We start from the raw sequence: 22,554 nt of genomic DNA on the forward strand, positions 1-22,554 counted from the left end.
ATTAGCAATAAAGAGTATCATACCTCATATTGAGGTATTGTAGGCATACACATATCATTCACTATGAGTTGGTTTACATGACATAACATTTACAACTAAAAATTTAGAAGAAAATGTACTACTTCATTCTCTCGAGAATTAAAGAAAGTCAAATGCAATAACAGATCTATAACTACCATAACAATGATTGCTATGCTTCAACATGTATGTATTGCCTTAATTGTCCATTTGTATTACAATAACCTTAAATACAAATTCTAGATATATTATTTGAAACTTTTGATGTGTGTAGTCATGCTTTGAAATAAATGATTTGCAAAACAATTAAACTGAATTTGAAAATAGAAAAATGTTTCAAAAACCAATTGAGAATATAAAAAAATACGAGTAGGATAACTGCACCAGAAAGTATTTAAATCCTCAGAATATGAATTAAGGACATTTGAAAGAAAACATGATGCAAAACGAGAGAATTAAAAAAAGACGGAGAACATAGGCATTCAAAGTACAGATTGATGCTTGGACACATCACTTAAAAAACAATCTGGCAATTTTGATAGGAAAAAAGTCAATACTTCAAGAAAATTGAAAGAAAAACAATATTTGTTGACTTTACTTTCTATAATGTACAACTTGTAGACATTTTCCTGGACATGAATTTTAATATGAAGCATGGAAAATTTGGCGAACTTTGGTGCTCTTGCATATATTAAGATACTTAAAACAGATTATTTTATTACTTCACTGGATTGTTTGATTCTGTTCAACTCTACATCCAAATTAATAACACATTCATGTTTCCAAAGCTTATTCTTCTCCTCAATAGTTTAAACTAAAATAACCCTCTTAAAGTCTTGAAACGCTCTGAATATCTTAATTTGACAAAAAAAACCAAGCCTTACTGAAAATAAGTTGAGATCGAACAAAATCCCTGAATCTTTGGAAGCAAGTGAATATATCCTGCAGGCGAAGCATCCCAGTTGATTACATGATAAGTGATTAATTTGCCCACTTTACAATTAAACTCCCTGATCAATAACCCCAACAAGGCTGTTCACACCTCACATATATACACTGTGTATATACAACTCCCTCAGTAACAACCCAAATAAGACTGTTTATAAGACTGTTCACACCTCACATATATACACTGAGTATATATTTCAAGCGTTGACTTACATGCTAAGATGGAATATTCAGTGAATCATTGACATTTTGTTTGTTATAGATGAGCATTTGAACTTGTTTTGTCAACTCCCACCTAAGATGGAAGGTTGAGTTTATCATTGACTTGAAATAAAAGCATGTGCCAACAAGTTTTCCATATTCCAATTCACCGACCAACAACAGGAGAATGCATTCCTTGAACATATAAATAGAAGTGTGCAAATCTAAGACTAACAAGGAATGTTCAAGTCTTAGATTTCCCTTGCAACAAGTCTTGTATCAGGGAATATCACAATAAACATGGTGATCTTGTTTTTGACAGGAGTCTTAGCTGCAGTCTTGACAATAGTAGTTTGGTTTAGGGCTTCAAAGAGCTTAGGATCTTGTGAAGATGGTGGAGAAAAGCCTTTGCCTCCTGGCAGCATGGGTTTTCCATTTATTGGAGAAACACTTGAATATCTAAGCCCATTCAAGTCTAATAGCATGGGGCCCTTCCTTCATAAAAGGATCTCAAGGTACATACGTTGCTCTTATTTTTGTCACTGCTGGTTGAGATGAGTTTTTTCATACTTTGTGGAACTACTTTCATGGTTTTCTTCTTAAGAACTTCTGCATATTTTTGACAAATAGATTAAGTTTCACTGACAGTTTTGTTCTTTGGCTAGCCTTATTGTATATTGGTCACTTTTCATTGTATTTAAAATCAGAATCAGAGGTATAGTTTTAACCAAATTTCAACACCCTAATGTGCTTAGAGAAAGCTTGTAATGTTTTGTCTTTCAAAAAGGCTAAGGTGATGTTTAGGTTAGATCACCTATCCTCTTTTTAAGGTGGTGTTTAAGACTAAGATGGTTTTTAGGTTAGACCAACTATTCTCTCTCTTCAAATACTAAGTTTCTTAAACTATCTAGATGAAAAGCTTGTAAAGCTCTGTTCTTGTTATTTGCTTTAAATGTTGGAAAAAGAATCATACTGAAGATGGATTGGTTTTCTGATAATTCAATGGTAGAGTGCCTTAGTCTCATAGGTTCGACTTCTAGTTAGACCATTCACTTAAACATGGCACATTAAGGCTTGATTCTAATGTTAAAAGTGTTAATCAATTCAAAGCTATTGTTTTAATTAAATCTCAGTTTCTTAACATACCTAGACGAAGCTTGTAATGCTTTTTTTTTTTTTGGAAGAAAAGAGTTCTAAAGTGTTGTTTAAGTTAGATTACATATCCTTGACGAAGCTTGTAATGCTTGTTCTTGAAGAAAATAGTTCTAAAGTGTTGTTTAAGTTAGATTACATATCCTCGACCAAGCTTGTAATGCTTTTTCTTGAAGAAAAGAGTTCTAAAATATCCTCTCCCTTCACATATTTACCATATCATGATAGAACGTTCATCGGCTCCACTCTGAAAACTTGTTGCAGGTGTTGAAAAAGAAGTCATATTTGAATTTAAACTGGACTGGTCATAAGCAAGGCTGGAAGTTGAATCGTAAAATACCCTACCTTTGAATAAAAGATCTAGATTCAACTCCTACCTAGTCTATTAAAAGCCTAGTATGATATAAATAAAAAATTTAATTAGAAATGTCCAATCAGGTTTTCACCCTTGACTAAAAACAACGTTAGACAAAAGAATCACATCAATATTCACTGGAAAAAAACAACAACAAAATAAACTATTATCGTATTATACTGTACCTTACAACGTGTTAAAATATTCCCTGTTCCATGCTTTCTACAATATGATATAGAACTGGAAGGTTTTCACCAGCTGGCTTTGGTTATTTATTTGGGGAGTCGAATCCCCACATAGACTGTTAAAAATACAATATATGAATAAGTACTTTATGAAAATATCTTGAAATTTTAATCATATCATATGAATCAGCACATTAATTAAAACAAACATGGCATATCCAGCTCATATCTCCATCTCCATGTTTATAGCAGTTCTTTTTTAATTTATTTTTCCATTCTATGGACAAAATTTCAAATAGTTGTGTGCTTTTCAAGAACACCTACGCCTGGTGAGCGCCTATGTTATATTAAATTAAATATTTTCCTTTTATAAATCAAATCATACAAAAAAGTATTGCTCTTATTTACCATATAGTTTATCATCTGAAATGGGATTCATTACAAGACAGAGTCATGCTGATCACATTACTTCTGTTTAACAGGTATGGTAAAGTATTCAAGACAAATATATTTGGAAGACCAACTATCATAACGACAAGTGCAGAAGCAAATCAATTTATTTTCCAAAATGAAGGGCGCCTATTCAAGTGCTCATACCCAGCTTCATTTGTGAGCATTGTGGGGGAGAATAATATTGTAGAAGTACATGGCCCCATGCACAAGAAGCTTCGACACTTAAGCCTCTCTCTTATTGGCCATAAAAATCTTGAGTCCAAATTGGTGGAACAAGTGGAGATTCAGGTTCTTCAAACACTTCACACTTGGAAGGATGGCAGCCTAATCCAATTGAAAGAAGAAGTTTCCAAGGTAAGTATGACTGTGGTTTCAAAATCTCCACATTAAGAAACTTTTGCCATTTATTTTCTGTCCACCTCTACACTACCATATAATAGATTGAAAGAATCTCTAAGTTTTTTTATTCAAATATACATGTAAATATAAGTTTAATTATGATTATGAGATTAAAATATACATGAAGTTTAATTATGATTATGAGAAATGAGTTCTTGTGAATTCTTGTTGATGAAACATAGATCAATAAGATCTATTCTAAATTATACAAAAGAATCTCAATCATAATATTATAGTTTGATTTCTTATGAAAAATATTTGGTACCTATCAATTAATGAGGTAAAAGAGCAACATTTGTTGAAGGTTTACAAATGAACTTACAAGCTAAGTGGACTTATCTTTAGGTAAACTCCAAGTCTAAACATATTTGAGCTAGAGTAGTATTTGGACGGGGCCACCCCTTAAAAAATCTAATACTCCACCTTATGAACATCACTTAAATGTATAGAATCATAAAATTCATTCTCATAAGAAATAGATTCTTATGATCTAGTACTCGAACTCCAAATTTATATAATTACTCGAACTCCAAATTTATATAATTAAATACTAATAACAATCTCACACATTTTATTTTGATTTATCATTTTTTTAAATTATTTATTATTATACTATTTTCCTTTATTGTACCAAGTTTGAATCATATCCCAAAAAAACAAAAAATCTCTCTACTCACCTTAATCAAAAGAAAATTCCCTATTGTTTATGTCTTAATGATCTTTTTGATGATTTCTGTTGCCAGATACCATTCAATATGTTGATGAAACAATTTTCTGGCTATGTTTCTGAAATTGGCGAAGAAGAGGACCTCCTGAAAAGTTTCTCTGACTTCATGGAGGGGTTATTCTGCTTACCCATCAAGCTTCCTGGCACAACTTATAGCAAGTGTTTGAAGGTATGAATTTTACTTCTAGTATTCTCCCAATGTTGTTTCTTTGCTTTCCTTCTGATTATTGTGTAAAGGTGTGTTTCAGAGAGCTTCAATGACAAAAATATTCAGAAATGTTTGTTTTCATTGAGCTTCTCAATATTCCATATGATTTTGAGAAGTTGGCCCATCTTCTGATAGAGATGTGGATATTATTCATGATTAAATGCAGGGGCGGGTGAAGGTGATGGAGTATCTGGGGAAAGCTATATCTCAAAGGAGGAAGGAGAGAAGAGTTGTGGAGGGGGATTTCCTGGATATGGTGCTAGGCGAGGCAGATAAAATTGGGCAACAGTTTAGTGATGAAAAAATATTGGATTTCATGTTTGCTATTATTTTTGGTGGATATGACACAGTTTCAATAGCCATAACTATGGCTGTCAAATTCCTCACAGAGAATAATAAAGCACTATGTGAACTGAGAGTATGTTTCTATTCACATACAATCAATCTCAAGCTTAGTTTTATTCACATAGAATCAGTCTTAAGTTTAGTTTTAATATTATAATGGAATCAAGGCTATCAAATTTCTACAAATTTTCTGAATTTTTAAGAGAATTTTTAAATTTGGTTGTGTAAGATATTTTATCATCAACTTTTCATATTGTACTGCATGATATATCATTATAATACTACATAAAAATAAATTACAAAATCAAATCTAAAAAATTCTCTGAAAAAACTTATAATATAATGATCAATAAACCCATTTGATTTATTACTTATCAACTGCAGGAGGAACATGAAGCCCTTATTCATCAGAAGATAAAGAAAGGAGAGTCAAGTTTGAACTGGGAGGACTATAAATCAATGACCTTCACAAGAAATGTAAGCATAAAATATATAGTCTTGTAATCAAACATGATATCAAATGAATTTAATAATAATTTAGTCTAAGACATTGAGAGTGTATTGAAATTGAATAGGTAATCAAAGAGGTCCTCCGCCTATCAAACATAGGCCCCTATGCGCACAGAGAATGCATACAAGATACAGAAATCAACGGTGAGTTTTGCATTATTTCTCTGCTCACTTCCTTATTTTCTTCATTAATTACAAAGAAGAAAAGAAAATTGAGTCATTAATTGATGTGGTTTTCTTTTCACCGGCTGTTCTGAAATATACTAGGCTTTAAGATTCCAAAAGGGTGGAAGGTTATTGCATGCACAACAGCTGTTAATCTTGATCCTTCTATCTACTCAGACCCAATGTCCTTTGACCCATGGAGATGGAATGTAAGTAGTTAACCTAAATTGTGTCAACGTTGTCTCAATTATCAGCCTTTAGTAAGTTTTAAAAAGGGGCAATGGGATTGATCTCTTTAATTTATCAAACATAATAGATGAATATGCTAATTTCTTGATTAGACCATGTAGCTTTTAGTTGGTAATGCTTCAGAACATCATGACAAGTAGATCATAGATTATAAAATTTGATTTAAAATGTTGATATAAATGAGATATAATGGATAAAACGAGATAATGGGTTTTATTTATACACAAAGAATCCAAATAAAAAGAGGCTCAACCATTGCAGTGGAAGACGGTACATTGCTAGCTTTAAAAACTGCTCTTTTAAAACATGAAAGATGAAGATAATGGTACTGTGGAACTAATGGCGGTTATGTGTTCATGAAATTGAACAGAAAATGAAAGTTAATGGAAACCATTTCCAAGCCTTTGGAGGGGGGTTAAGGTATTGTGTTGGATCGGAACTGGCCAAACTGGAAATGGGTGTATTCCTGCACCATTTTGTGACTAAATTCAGGTGTGCATATCTGTATTAATCTCAGTGTAATCATCTCACATATAAAATGTTATACTTATCATCATCATGTTTTAACAGATGGGAGAAAAAAGATGAGAACAAAGATGATTTAGTCCGCGTTCCTGTTGTTCTATTTGAAAATGGGTATCCAATCAATGTGAGGAGGAGAGGTCAATTTTCTTCTTTAGCGCCCACATGCTCGAAGGATAATTAAGTTGGCATAGCTTTCTTTCTGCTGGAAATTTGGAAAATACTTCTTCAAGGAATTATTAAAATAAAGAGAAGTAAAATAGATTTTGGGCAGGGAGGAAATTGCTTACAACTACAATAGGATTTTTTCTCTAAATTAGAGAAAACTTGTGCACTTCATGTGCATGTATATATATTTCTTTATAAGGTTCTCACGCTACATTGTAATTGACTTTCGTTTTGTAAGTCTCTAAAGCGGCTCAAAATTCCTATCAAATATATTGTATGGGCTCTATATATATATATATATATATCTATCTGAAATGAATGGGCATTTGATTTACAATACATGAGGTGATTAAACTTCCGTGTTCTAGCTATTTATCACTTTAATTTATGTTTTAGATTAATATTGGAATTGGGCTTTAGAGATGTCACTTCTTTCACTCCTTAAAATCTGAATAAATCTATTTTATAAATATTTTATTGAATGGTATTTTAAAACTTTCTTATTAATTCAAATTTTACTATAAGTTAACTACATAATAAAATTATTATTCATAATTAATTTTAAATTAGTATAGATTGATAATTTAACAATTAAAATAATATTCATAACATTAAGTTTGATGATTGATGATAAAATTGTATATTGTATATTTTATGTTGATAAAGATTTCTAATTTTTGACTTGTTGGTTTGTAATTTAAAATTTTTATTAGACATCAATAAAAATGATGACGCTTTAACTTATACACATATTTTATCACATTATTTAGACTTGGAGGTGGCTTGAACATTGGGAGGATCTTTTGCATAGATTAGTGTTAATGTTGGTGTATGTTGGTGGCAGTGGTATTATGACTTTTCTCCTCCCTATGAACATGGTTTTGCCTATGGTTGACTCTTGTTCTATTTTGGGTGTGGTTTTTGACCCTATAACTTTCTTTGATTCACACCTATCTCATGTGTGGGATTTCCATTTTGGGTGCACCTTGTGTGGAGCATTCTATTTATTCTCATTTCTCTAGGCTACATTCTATGTTTTCCCCAGTGGGCATACTAGTATTTATATTTTAGGGGAAGGTGGTTTCTTTGTAGTTGTTTTACATTACCTTTTGCGCATGTGGTTTCCCACCTAGGCTTATTGCGAAAGTGTACAAATTAGAGGTTGGTCTATGGGGGTTTTGTTGAAAACATGAGAGATTATTGGCACTTCGAGTGATTGCAGAGATGTTGTATTAATGATAGCTTTTCACTGATGTCAACATATGTTCTTTGGATGATGAAAGACCCAATATCTATATATCGTAGGTCATTGATCATTTCAATTCAGGAAGTGATTGATATATTTTCCTATATGTGAGCTTACATTCAATGTGTAGCAGTGTAGACATCACATATATATTTTTTAATACTTTATTTGATATAATTGTGGATGAGTTACAATTTGTTTGGTAAAGATTTGTAGCATATAAGTGAGTAGGAAAGTATGCAAGAGGTAATTGCAATATTTTTGTTGTAGCTTGATGGTGAGAAGAAATTAATAATGGAGAGAAAGGAGGCTATTAGAAGACTTGTTAATGTGTATGTATGTTCTAATTTGTGAGTCATTTGGCTTACTCTAGAAAGGTCATTGATGTGTTTTACTCACAAATGATTGGATCATTCTAGCATATGAAATGTTATTAGAAAATGTTAACTTCATTTTGTAGCATAGAACACTTCATGCAATATTTGTGTAATTTCTTGAGAAGGCATGTATGCCTTAGCATGGTCCGATGTAATTAATTACGCATTGGGGAAGCCCTAATAGGCCTTTTAGAGTCATCATATTGTGGCTAATAATTATTTATTTAACTATTAAAGTTTATTATATTGTACACTTAAGCTAAGGCATCTTAAATTCTTTAGGATTTTCTTCTTTAGGGTTTCTTGAATCCTTTTATAAGGGTTCTCTCTTTGTATTTTTATAATAGAATAACATTGTATGTAATTGTATTGTATTATTTTTTGAACAATCAATATGAATCTTTGTTAGGGTAAATCTCATAACAGAGTGATCTTAATAGATCTATGTAAATCTCCCAACAGAGTCCATACTTGATTGTAAGTGTAAAATCCTTCAACAAGATAAGACCTAGCACTCTTAATAGCTTTTAACAGGGAATACCCCTCTTAGGGTAGATCATATGTTATGATAAAAAATTGTAACCCTAACATGTTAACTTTATTGTTGCAACAATGAACAATTGTGGGTTTCATCCCCACCCCAATTTAACCTTCGTGTTGAAGTTTTACCTTCACAACATGAGAAGATCAAATCTTGGATATGGAGGAATACCTAAAGGGAAAATTCATTGAGAACCAAATGATTTAAATCTAGATGATATTATAACAACTTGAAGAAGTGAGAGAAAAGTTGAGAAAATCCTTGACAAAAAGGAAAGAATTGGCAATTCCGCAAAATGGCACACAATACCAAGAAGTTGACATAGAAGGACTATTTGTCAGTGGAAAGATTGGTGATAACAATGTAGAAAAAGTAGAACTACTAGAGGGTAAAAGCACAAACCTGTATCACCCTTAGTGATATCTTTGCCCGTTTCGGCCAGAAGACTTTCGGCTGGAACAGTTTCGACCGTAACGGCTCTGACCGAACATACATGGCAGTTTCGCGTACCTACGTGGCTCGTATCATTTCGGCCGAAACCTGTTCGGCTAAAATAGTTACGGCCGAAACCCCAACCCATAATAAAATTGTCGCAAACCTCTGGCGGCTATCATTGTCACTATTGCGGTTCCTAGATTTTTGGAGAGTGGATCAACTGTTTCGGCCGTAACTGGTTAGTGATTTTTTCCTCCCCATTTTTTAATAGTTTTTAAATGTATTTTTTGATTAATAGATGTTAATTGTACTTAAAGTAGTTATTTTTGACCTATTTTGTGAGTGAAATGCTTAAAATTGTTTATTTTTTAATATCTTTAAATTATTTTAATTATTTTAGATTGTTTTAGAATGCTATTTAAATTAATTTGTTAGCAAAAATGTAGTTAAACATAAGATAGAAACATAGAAAAATACTAGTTAAAAGTGTAGAAAAACATTAAGTTAAAATATAGAAAAATATTAGGAAAAACATTAGGTTAAAATATAGAAAAACATTAGTTAAAAGTGTAGAAAAACATTAGGTTAAAATATAGAAAAACATTAGGAAAAACATTAGGTTAAAATATAGAAAAATATTAGGAAAAAAATTAGGTTAAAATAGAAACACATTAGGTTAAAATGCCAGAAAAATTAGTTAAAAAATATAGAAAAACATGAGGTAAACATGTAGAAAAAAATTAGTAAAAAATGTAGCAAACCTTTAGGGGACATTATTCAGTTTCTAACATAACCTGATGGATCTAGAGGTGAAACAATAATATCTTATGGTGAAATTAATTTTGACATTAAATACACCTTCTAACATAACCCTATATTAACTACAATCATAACCCATACCACATTCTAACCATAACATAGGCCCTCTACTAACCGAATGAACCACACTTAGATATTGATGATGTTCATTTTAACAACTAGTTATTGTTAGGTAATAATGAGTCTTACATAACCAAACAACACATTAAGATCAGTTAAATGATATGTTTTTAGGTATGTTATCCATGCATCTATGTCTTAAGGGGACAGAGGAGTAGTAATAGGTCATACTATTTTTTATAGGTTCTAATAAGTCTTAATATGTATTATTAGGATATAATAGGTCTTATTAGGTAATGATGATTCTTACATTACCAAATGACACATAACGACCTCATGATACATTTCTAGGTATTTTTATCCATATATATGTTAAGGGGACCTAGGGACTCCTACTAGGTCATTACGTCTGTTATAGGTTGTAATAGCTATTCATATGTTTACTAGCACATAATAGGTATTGTCAGGTAATAATGAGTCTTACATTACCAAACAACACATTAAGATCACTTATGTCAACTGCATTTTTCAATACGTTATCCATACATGTGTGTCTTAAGGGGACATAGGAGTCGTAATAGGTCATACTATTTTTTATAGGTTCTAATAAGTCTTAATATGTATTATTAGGATATAATAGGTCTTATTAGGTAATGATGATTCTTACATTACCAAATGACACATAACGACCTCTTATGATACATTTCTAGGTATTTTTATCCATATATATGTTAAGGGGACCTAAGGACTCCTACTAGGTCATTATGTTTGTTATAGGTTGTAATAGGTATTCATATGTTTACTAGCACATAATAGACTGACCTTACTATCAACCTTAATAAAACTATATCCCATTTACTTTATTAACATTCTTAACTCTAATTCAAACTATTAAATTAAGTCATGAGTTCTAAATTGTAAACTAACATTTGCTAACTAAACTCATTTACTTATCTAGTAACAAATTTTTCTATCCCTATGTCCTAACTCTCATCTACACTCCCCATAATCATCAAAGCATTTACATAAAAATCTAGATTTTAGTCAAGAATTATATTTTTTTATTGCATGTATACATGTGTACACTTAGTTATCATTTAATCAAGAAATTTTATTTTATTTTTATTGCATATACATGTACATGTACGAATATTTATTTTTCACATTTGCATGAGCACGTTACAATGTACATTAGATATGGTCTCTAAGATAATTTGTTTTAAAATACATATGTATGTTACATGATTGAATTTAGCACCATACATTTAATGTTGTGTATTTATATGTACATGTGTTTCAAATTAAATTTAACTTTTAATTATTTTAATTTAAATACACTTGTATGTTTATATTTGTATATATATGCATGTGCAGATCTCTAGATATTTATCACTCTTGTAGCTTCACATTCATATCCTCATGTTTATTTTCATATATACATTATGGCATCTGGTTCTAGGGATCGTGCTCCTGCATCCTCAGGGGATGCCGGTGTTCATGGTGGGAGTCAGAGTGTTGAGTCTGGTACAACACGTAGATCAACCTCCTCCACTCATGATAGACAGTAGTTATTTAGAGATATAGTTTCAAGATTATCTCGTGCTATGAAAGTTTTGGATACCTCACTTTCCTCTTCTACCACCCTCCCTAATAGGGAGAAGGTCACAGCGATGTGAGAGGAGTTATTTCGTATGATTCAGATAATTGAATCATACAACCCTTTTGATGATATGAGCATTGAGACATTTTATTCTTCTTTATCTCACAGTGTCACTAGCACTGTGAAGTACACATAGATTGACACTGAGGTTTCCACCGGCATGGTGAAATCCATGTTTCCATCTTATGCAGATCATCGCAAAGTCAGAGGCTACTCTGCGACGAAGTGTACTGATCCACTCGTCGCACCATTGATGTATCCTTGTTGGTTGGCTACTCATCATAGATGGCCATAGAAGGATGAGTTCCCCTTCATTTACACTATGATGTTGACTATATAGATTATCCAAAGCATGTTGGGCAGGGTCAGGGGAGACTTTCTGACAGATTTAGACCTGCGAACACTCCTACACCCATTAACAAATGGGCAATGGTGGGTCCAAACCTTTTGGTTATGTCGAGAGGTCCACAAATGGCTACTGCAGGTGAGAGTGTTCCTGATGACACAATTAGGACACAAATTTTTTCGAGCATCGCCACTGTCGCCATACAGTTACACGAGATTTCTTTTGATCGATGTGGTAGATATATGCTACGGTCTCGAGGTACCACTCCCACAGCTACATCATCTAGCACACCTGTTGATGATGATTATGGAGTTGCAGACATACCTTCTCCTATAGACATTTCTGTAGTCTTAGAGGTGGATTCATTGCATCGTTTGGCATCATATTTAGCATCTGATCTTTTAGATGCATATTGAGCATTATCTACACTCTCAGGGATTCCACTTCATGACATGAGCTCTCAGATTAGACATATTTTGTCATGTACAACAGTCCTAGAGGATTCATAGAAGTAGGAGGACATTCCTGCACCTTCTACTACTCCTATTGCTACACAGGCCCAGGCTATAGCACCAGCCCCAGCTACTCAGGACCCTACAACACCCTCTATACTCAAGATCTCAGTGCCATACAGCTTGGTCTATTTACTTCCATGCTTTCAGATCAAGGCCGCAATATTGACTTGGATGCTGATACTATTTTTTCATTACATGATTCAGATATCAGTCAGATCGACAAAGCATTACATAATGCTACAGTAAATATCTCTATATGTTTAGATTTATTTTTATTATAGTAAATAATATGTCTATATGTTTAAATTAATGTATATGTGTGTGTTTGTGTATGTGTTATAAGGTTTGAGTGATAGTATGTTACATTTTGTTGATCTGCAGACACCGACAGATCCTACACGTCGTGAGTCCCAGGTATGTTACAATTTAAATATATATATTTGATTTATATACATGTAGATCTTGATATAATTTGGCTGTACACATAATTAAATGGTTCAAGTTATCATTTGACACAGGGTTCAGATGCAGCTAATAGACCCTTTTGGGGACAAGGCCTAGGATCAGGAGGGGGGATGTAGCTGATTAGATCATATGTGGCCTTTCATTTTATTACACACATGTTATGTCTAGATACATATTTATATGGACAGTTTGATGTTTTATATGTTATTTCCATATGCATACATTTTATATCTAGACACTTTGATGTCTTATATGTTATTTTTCAGATACATGGCTTATAGGGACACTTTGATGTTTTATATGTTATTTCTAGATACGTGTTTATATCATGGACACTAAATGATGTTTTATATGTTATTTCCAGATACATGTTTATATGGAGATTTTGATGTTTTATATATGCTATTTCCAGACATTTGATACATGATCTATTTTTATACATTTGATATGGGTACATTATATTCTCTAGATATATGCACATGTATGTTATTGATCTTTTAATGTACACGTCTATTTTATTGATCTTTTGATGTCTTCATCTTTTATGTAACTTATGTATGTGTTATGCACATGTTTCTATATGTTATTCATGTTTTCAATATTCAAGTTTACATGTATATGTATAGTTATTCATCTTAATGCCTTAATCTAAGTGTAATTAACTATATAATTTTAATGGTCGATGTACATAACAATATAACATATATTTAATGACATGCCTTAATTAACTATAATTAACTATATTTAACCTAATTAACTATAACTAACTATATTTAATCTAATTAACTATAATTAACTATATTTAATCTAATTATATTTAATGTCTTAATAATTAACTCTATTTAATGACTTAATTAACTCTATTTAATGACATACATTCTTAATTAACTATAATTAACAGCATTTAATTAATAAAATATAATGTATGTAATATGTAACATAGTTCATATAACATATACATGTAAGAACATATAAAGAGTATGACCTAAAGAATGCATGTTACAACATTTAATTAGTAAAAGTTAATACATGCAAGAACATAACGATTATATACAAACATAAAGAATGTACCATATAAGAACATATAAAGATTATATGTACATAAATACATAACAACATTAACAAACATGTGTAAGAAAACATAAACAATGTACATATAAATACATACAAATACTAAAGGGGTTGTCTTAAGGGGAGGTCTTAAGAGACCTGGTCTTAAATGAGATATCCATCTCGAATTTAAATAAAAATAACAATACATGTCTAATTTTGCATATCCAAGATAAATGATCCAATGTACAAAAATTTATAAAACAAATATCCTGTCAATATTAAATATGAAAGTATAAGAGCTATACAGGCATAACTCAACTAGAGCTCCACAATAAGTACATAGGTAAACTAGAGCTCCACAAACAATGTATTGTTAGGATCCTCTCTAATTTTTATTATCTCTAGAAGTTTTTCATGTTCTTCAATAGGCAATTTCCACTTTTGATTTCCACGACGTCCTTTTCTTTGTACTACTTCAAATTGTAATTTGGTTGCTATAACATGGTTACTGTAGTGTAAAACCTTTTCTCTGGGCTTTTATAAAAATAAATGCAATACCACTATCAATTACCCTTGTTTATTGATAATATGTTCCTTCAATAAAAACTGATCCAATTGGATATGAGTGTTCATCAGCATCTATAGTTCCTTCTAGCAACTTGTGTTTTGCTTTTGTGCATCTTAAAAGATAATAGTCCACATTTTTCACATTATCTAGTAAGGCTTGAACTACAAAAATATCTCCTGCATGTATATAAAAAGATAAATATAAATTAATTTTAAAATAAATATACATGTATATTAATTTATATATATGTATATATGCACACAAACCTGCCATAACTAAATCAGAAATGCGCTCATAATCAGTTGAATATATAGGATCATGAATGTCAATGTCAATGTCAACATCTTCAAAAGGAGGCTTTCTAACTATCTCCTTCAAATCCCAATGTGAAACATATCCATTCCCAATATTTTCACATGCACTCACTAGATTTTCCTTAATGCAGTCATCACAAAAACCTGTTTTCTCTCTTACTTTAATTACTGGAGGTTTATGGTTTCCTGTAGTCATCACTTGATGTAAACTTCTAATTCCAGGAATCATTTGACAATTGTAAGGATTAGATCAATCTATATCTATTACAAATACAAAAAATAATTGTCATATTTCAAAATAAATATTTAATTAAAAAATCAACTTGATTTGAAAAATACATTAAAAATAAATATAACTTAGTTCACCTTTCACCTCCCAAAAGTAACGCTTATTGTATTCAGTATCTCTAGTAGCAAAATGAACTTTGCACCATTCAACAATTTGATTTGCGCTCTCTATCCTATTCCCTGTATGTACATACAATATGCATGTGTATATAAAATTTAAAATATATGCTATTAGAGTATTAAACATGCACATTTTAAAATGCATATATTTACCTGCAAGTTCATGTTGTTGAAGCTCACATTTTATACATGCTCCTACTCCATCATGCTCCCCTTTTCCATGTCCACTTTCAAAGAAATTCCATAAAAACCTAACATTGGTTCTAGCATGTTGCATTGCCAACCAATTAAATGCTTTTGCAGATTTGAATTGTCCTATGAACATGAAACATGATAAGTATCTACAATTATCCATGTACATATATCAAATAGAAATAGACATGTCCAAATAAATATAAGTTAAAATAAAGTTAAATAAATGTGTAACTATTTCGTGTATACTAACTTGCACATCCATCAGACCAAATCCAGTGCTCTAAAACATTTATTTCACGATTTTTGAGATCTTCAGAGAACATTGCAAAACAATGAGCCACATAACTCTTGTCATGAATTCTATCATCACTAATATAGAAATGAACCTCTTTGATGATGATGCGTTCATTTTCATCCAATCTTTCTATCTGATCCACCTCAAATTGTGCATGTCTATAGGTCACTTGTACAAATATTGCAACTTGTTCAGAATGATAATATTGGCTTTGGAGCTTTGTATGAGGTGCAAATGTATAATTCTCAAAAAAATCTACAACTGAAAGTATACAACCAGGTGGAAAACAATTTTTGGAATCATGAAACTATTTTTCTTGCCATCGTGCACCATGACAATGTTGGATATGTGGATATATCAATGGACAGAACTTGGCCATGAACTCATCATAATGCAATTCACTCTCCTTCAATACAATTTTTCTAGATTCATCTCCTCTATTATTTTGGTATGTCTCATATTCATATCTCATCCATGAAACTGGTGTGGATTCATTAATATTCTCAACTTGCATAATTTCAGAAAATTTGTGTAAATCTGCACAATCTTCACACTGATTTTTTATGCATTGCACTTTGAATTCATCTGAATCTTCTAATTTACCACAGAATATGGACCTCACAAATTGTGTTGTACTGCTAGGGATGACCAAATTAGGATCAAGTATTGCCATAACTTTTAAAAATGATTGCAAGTGTAGACCAAATTCAACATGATTTCTACAACAACAAGTTTCACGCATCTTATTTATGCGTACAAAGGAAGGACGTAAACTCTCAAACATTCTCTGACATATTTTGACATTTGAAAATTCTTGTTTGAATGCTTCAAAAAGTTCACTTTGAGTTATATCTATGAAATGTTTTGGATGTTGAATTTTGGCCCCTATTTCTTGATCTTTAATTTGTATAGTATCACGCCTGTTAGAAGAAACACGAGAATGTGTCGTCCAAAAATTCAATAACTTGTCTTTTTACTTCTTCAAAAATCCTGTCTTTTCGAGGAACTCTACAAATATTCACCCAGTTATTCTCAATGTTATCATCTAGCACATTTCTCCTCTTGATGTATCTCTGGACAATTCTTCTAGATATATGTAGTACATTAGAAATTGCATGTACCTATTTTCTATGTGTCAATTTTCTACTAGATATAGTAGTCATCAATGCTCTACGTGCATTACTCAAATCAACTCCTTGAGTTGTGTTGTCAATTTTGGTATAAGCATTTTGCAAGTTTTCAACTATTGTTTTATTAATATTATGGGCATGGCTTTTCCTGTTATCAACACCTAGCAACTCTAAAATAGGTCTCATATCTTTTCTCCTAAATAACTTGACAAATAATTGTGCCTATCCAAATATACTTTTATCCTTGAAATATTCATCCCACGTGTTCTAAGAATGCTTTCTGATAGTGTTATCATTTATCATATCTTTAGATGGAATTTGGTTAAAAAGTAGTTCTTCATCCAAATCCATCAAATTTTTTATGCTTTCTAATTTGTCTCTATCAATAGAACTGCCAATTTCTTCCTCCTCATTACTTTCATTTTCTTCATGAATCTCATCATGTTCAAGAATTTTAGTAGGTTGGTTTTGATCATGTTTTGTATGGCCTTTCATTTTGTCATCTCTTTTTCTATCATATTTCCTTGATCTTTTCCGTTTACTACCCATTGAATATTTCAATCTATAGAAAGAAAAATAAATAAATTTAGATTTCACTAAATATCAGCTAATGGTTCAATATATAATACATAAAAATAAAAATAATTAGAGGAGAAAAAAGCACCTTCAAAATATTCGATCCTTTGCAATATTGATTAAATCCACAGAACAGTTGTTGAAAATTCCTTCAAAATTAATTGTCTTTTGAAAACCCTCTTCCAATTTTTGTTGTCCCTGTATATTTAATTTTTTTGAAAAGGAAAAACAATTTTTTTTAATATCAAATAGTCACATTAACAGTTGGTGGTTTACTCTGTCGACGGGCATTTTGACCAGAACAGTTTCGACCAGAATTGTTCCGGCTGAAACTGTTACAGCCGAAACAGTCTATGTGGCAGCCAAACAAGCAAAAATCAAAACTTTTGTAAACATCTCACTTTGAAGGCCAATTTGACCTACTAAATTGAATTTTTTTTTAAAACTAAAAATATACTTTTGTAGTTCTTGGAGTTACGATTATGATCATATAATTTTTTTTAAATTTTGATTATGAATAATATGTTATAATTTGAAAATAATACAAGTAGGTATCTTAAGATTTAGGAAGATGTCTATTCAAAAATAAGAAAAAAATAGTAAATCATGTTAAAAAATTAATTAATTTTTTTATGTTGCATTAGAGGAGAGAGTCTTCTTCAAGAATATGTAATTTGTTTTTAAAAATATGTAGATTTGATGGAAAAAGTTTGACAGGAGAAAAAAACTATCTATTTTTGATAACTTTGACTTTGACTAGTTATAACTTCAAAAATATTAGCCGAATTTCAAATTTTCTTTTTTGGTGCACTAGGTATACATGTTAACTCTAACATATTCCAAAATCAAACCAAAATATGAACATTTGCATATATTTGTTTGATGGAAAAAAAAACTCTATATTTTTAGTATTTTTTAAAAAATTAAAAAATACACTTTAAAAATTCAAAAATAAATAAAATTTTCACTCAATTTTTTAAAAAAAAATTATAGACATAAACTTCATCCAATTTTACACATTTCATTAGTTTATATCATCTTCAAATTCTAAGCACAAATGCCACTTTTATTTCGTTAAAGTTGAAGACTTTAAATTCTAATATCACTTCTCCTTTATAAAAGGTGACACAGGTTTGTGCTTTTACCGTAGAGTAAAACAACATTCTAAGAAAAAAAGTAAAATAACTCTCAAGAGAGAACAAGAAACTCAATCAGTAAGACTATGTGAAGTGATAGCGAAAAAGAAGAACTTGTTGAAAAAGATAAAATCATGTATGAAGAAGATAAAAGAAAGATGACAACTAGACTTGAAAAAAGATCATTTGAAGTATAGAAGCTCACAAAAAATCAGTTGGATATGATGAATCAATCGATAATTGCTACTTAGGAATAAAATAGGAAGGACTTAGAGACCACAAGTTTAAGGTCACAAAATGAGCAACTGAGAAATGAGTTAAGGATTGAAAGGGAACTTCTAGAAATAATGAACAAACCAAGTGAGGCTATCAAATACTTTGAAGTACTAATGAGATCACCTAGATCAACAAGAATCACTTTTGGACTGTGATACAATGAGAACTTTTCATCTACTTAAGATGGAGAATCATCAAAGGGTTGAGAATAAAGAAATGCAAATTCCAAAGTAAAGTGTACATGTCATCATTGTGGTAAACTTCAATACACAACTAACATATGCAAAAGAAAGAATGGTATGCAAACTTGTAGACCTAAGTATATTAGTAATTTCTTTAATTGCAAGAAGGTAGGATACCAATTAAACATATGAGTATAGATCAAAGAAAAGTGATTCACCCACTACATCTAGATTTGAAGGATATTGCTATAACTGTGAGTGTAGATCTATGAAAAATCTAACTAGACATCTATAAAAAAAACAAGCATCAAGAAAACATGACTCTCACCATTGGGATTACAATACATGGTGCAATTATCATTATTGTGGAAAATATGGACATATTCCAAAAAAATGCATTAAGACACATTTAAGAGGAAATTACAAGAAATGATTGAATGGAGAGCTAGTTTTTTTAGCTGTCTTAAAGTTGGACATGTTAGTAGAAACTATAGACCAGAACACTAGCACCAAACAATGGAAATGAAAAAGGAAAAAGAAAAGGTTGAGGTAAAGAAGATATGGAAAGAAATAGTGGAAGTTAGAAATAGTGGATCGAGAAAAGTTAGGATCACCCAATCCAATGGATCAGGTGATCACACCACAACTAATTAAGAGAAGATAATAAGGTATGTAGGAATTATTCATTTAATGATATATCTTACATCACATCCTAACATAGATGTGCTAAAAGTTCATATCTACATAAGAAAAGATGCATCAAGAACATATCTAGAGAAAGGAAAGTGAAAGAGAGTCATTTAACTACATGAGATACTGAGCATCAGTGATCTAGTCTATATTGACTGAGCATTGTGGTATGGACCAAGTGATAGACTAAGTTGATGTGTTAACCAAGTAAGGTAATGACAACTGAGTGTTTATAAGTAAGCATGAAGACTGAGCCGGCTATCATACACCTACCAAGTACAAGAACATTTATTGTAGACCTAAAACATTTGACAAATTCAAGGTATTTATTGAATATGAGCATACATTTCTATTTATCAAGAGATTTCAAAGCTCACAAGTGATTCAAAGAAGATTGAGGAAAATATAGTTAGAAAGAAAGCAAATCACAATGAAGTATTGACAAATTTTATAAAGTCAGTAAGTGTTACTTCTTTTGCTGAGTTAAATGTTTTTATGAAGTTATCATAGAAGAATTTGTTTTCAAGAACCTTAAATTCAAATGGCATGAGCAAGTGATATGTTGAAAGTGAGAAACACTCAAATTGTGAGGAATGACTAGTGGCCCCCACCAAATTTTAGTAATAGTGTGAATTTTGAGGAAACTAAAGATGATATTGGCCCCTTGTCACCAATTCCACCCAGAGTTTTGACTATATGGGATGTGAGATCTTGTTATATATGCAAAGTAGGAGAAATCAAAGATCTTGAGATTAGAATAACTTATGAGAATCTATGCAACAATGGAGTACTAAAGGATGAATACAATATCATTTCTAACAAAGGGCTTACCCATGCCATAGGTTTTCCCAAAGATTTCAAGGTTGAATTCCAATAAAGATTATCCTAAGTCATGTTCATGATATGAAGGTATGGTTAGAAGGAGGTCCAATTAAAATTAACAAGGCCACAATATGCCAAGTTACTAGATACTGTACCTTGGACAGATCGAGGAGTATAAGAAGCACAACATGGAATGAGATTGAAAATTCTACCAAAGCAAAGTGGAATGGTCAGGGGATGTCAATTGGTGGGATTAAAGATCTTGTGATTGAATTTTCATTTCGTGTGATAGTGCACAAATTTTACCATTATAGAAAATTGAATAGTGTGTCATGCATTGTAGTAGACCTAGGCTACATAATTGTCAAAGAGGATCATACTTATGACCTCGATGAGCTGCAACTGCAACAATTGACAAAGAATTTGGAAGCAATCAGGAAAGAAAAGAATACATCATGTAATTTTGGATCCTTGTTAGTATGTATATTATTTTATGTACACAATTATTTTCCTACAGTTGGTACTATAGTGTGGGATAGGCACAAGACAACTATGGAGCAAATAAATGAATTGACAAGTCAATTGGGAGATAATTTTGAGGCAATCATGGATAACTACTTTGAGGAATTCAAAAGAAAAATAAAAAATTGAATGAGGATTCCTAAATCTATTATAGAAAGATATTTTGATGAGATATGTTTCATGGTAGACACAGATTTTCTTTATGCATAGGTAGTGTTACCAAAAATTGTGTAGTTAAGGTATATGTTTGAGGTTAATGTTGATGAAGTCATAGTAGTAGTGATTGCACTCTTATGAGAAGATGTATATGTAAATGTCAATCCATTCAGCACATATGACATAGTGAAGAATTAGATGAATGTGGAGTCAAGTGAGCCCAAGATAGAAAAGAAAAGAAAAGAAAAATTCTTAAGGTCATGAATGATGATGAAGAAGGATCAAAACATATAGCTAAAAACAAGGAAGGAAAAGGAAAAGAGCTAGTTTTTTTTGAGCCCAAGGAAACCAAGAAAAATAAAGTGACAATTGTAGATCCTAAGGTTAAAGATGATCTCAGAAAAGGTGTTCATAAGGTTGATACTATAATACCCCAAAATTGGCACATTGCCATGATCACCAATTCTGGTCTATTTCAATCAATCCTAAGTCATATGTCACTAGGCAATTCTCATTCTAATATTCACTAGTTGACTTAATTGTCAAATGCAAAAAACCCTAATCTACATTAATCGTACTCTTTGTTAAATTCCTATAGTATTGACTCATATTAGTCACATTAAACCTATTGATTAATATTTAATTTAATTTAAAGTATTTATAATTAAATTAAATTAAATGATCACTTAAGGCTAATGTACTAAGGAATTAAATTTATTTAATTTAATAACTATGCTTATTTTAGTTAATTAAATTAAGATTATTCAATTAAATAGAAAAAGACATTTATGAGATTATGTCTCACTTATTAAATTAAATAATATCTTCAAAATCCCCTCTTCAGTTCTAAAATGGAAATTCCTAGTTAACTACTTCTTGAATTAGAAGTGATTCAAATCACTTACTCTCACACTAAAGTGAATTTGAGTTAACTGTTTCTTGCACTCAGGATCTAAGTTAGTTAACTACATCTGTATTTGGAATCTTCCACTTTGACTAAATCTTTTCTTCAATCATGACCATTCATCTGAGTTGATCTCAACCGTTGATGGATTCCAAGAATTGTATTTAAGAGACCCCATAATTCCTCATTATAGAGGTTGAATTGAATTGCTATCAAATCTCTATTGAATTGTGCACTCATTTAAGTTCATTATTCTCA

The 22,554-nt window shown here is 31.1% G+C and overlaps 1 protein-coding gene across 1 annotated transcript; it reads left to right on the plus strand.

The window, feature by feature from the left end:
- The first annotated feature begins 1,456 nt into the window (after nucleotides 1–1,456).
- LOC149535253 (cholesterol 22-monohydroxylase CYP90B52-like) lies at nucleotides 1,457–6,806 on the plus strand. Its single transcript, XM_089806825.1, has 9 exons — nucleotides 1,457–1,682; nucleotides 3,342–3,666; nucleotides 4,455–4,607; nucleotides 4,813–5,064; nucleotides 5,376–5,468; nucleotides 5,567–5,645; nucleotides 5,769–5,875; nucleotides 6,286–6,407; nucleotides 6,486–6,806. The coding sequence occupies exons 1-9, from the start codon at nucleotides 1,468–1,470 to the stop codon at nucleotides 6,619–6,621; spliced, it is 1,482 nt and encodes a 493-aa protein (XP_089662951.1). The 5' UTR covers nucleotides 1,457–1,467; the 3' UTR covers nucleotides 6,622–6,806.
- Nucleotides 6,807–22,554: the final 15,748 nt, after the last annotated feature.

This window comes from Cupressus sempervirens, chromosome 10 (assembly GCF_028749045.1).
Source record: "Cupressus sempervirens isolate cs-2001-9-10 chromosome 10, ASM2874904v1, whole genome shotgun sequence".
Classification (NCBI taxonomy): Eukaryota; Viridiplantae; Streptophyta; class Pinopsida; order Cupressales; family Cupressaceae; genus Cupressus; species Cupressus sempervirens.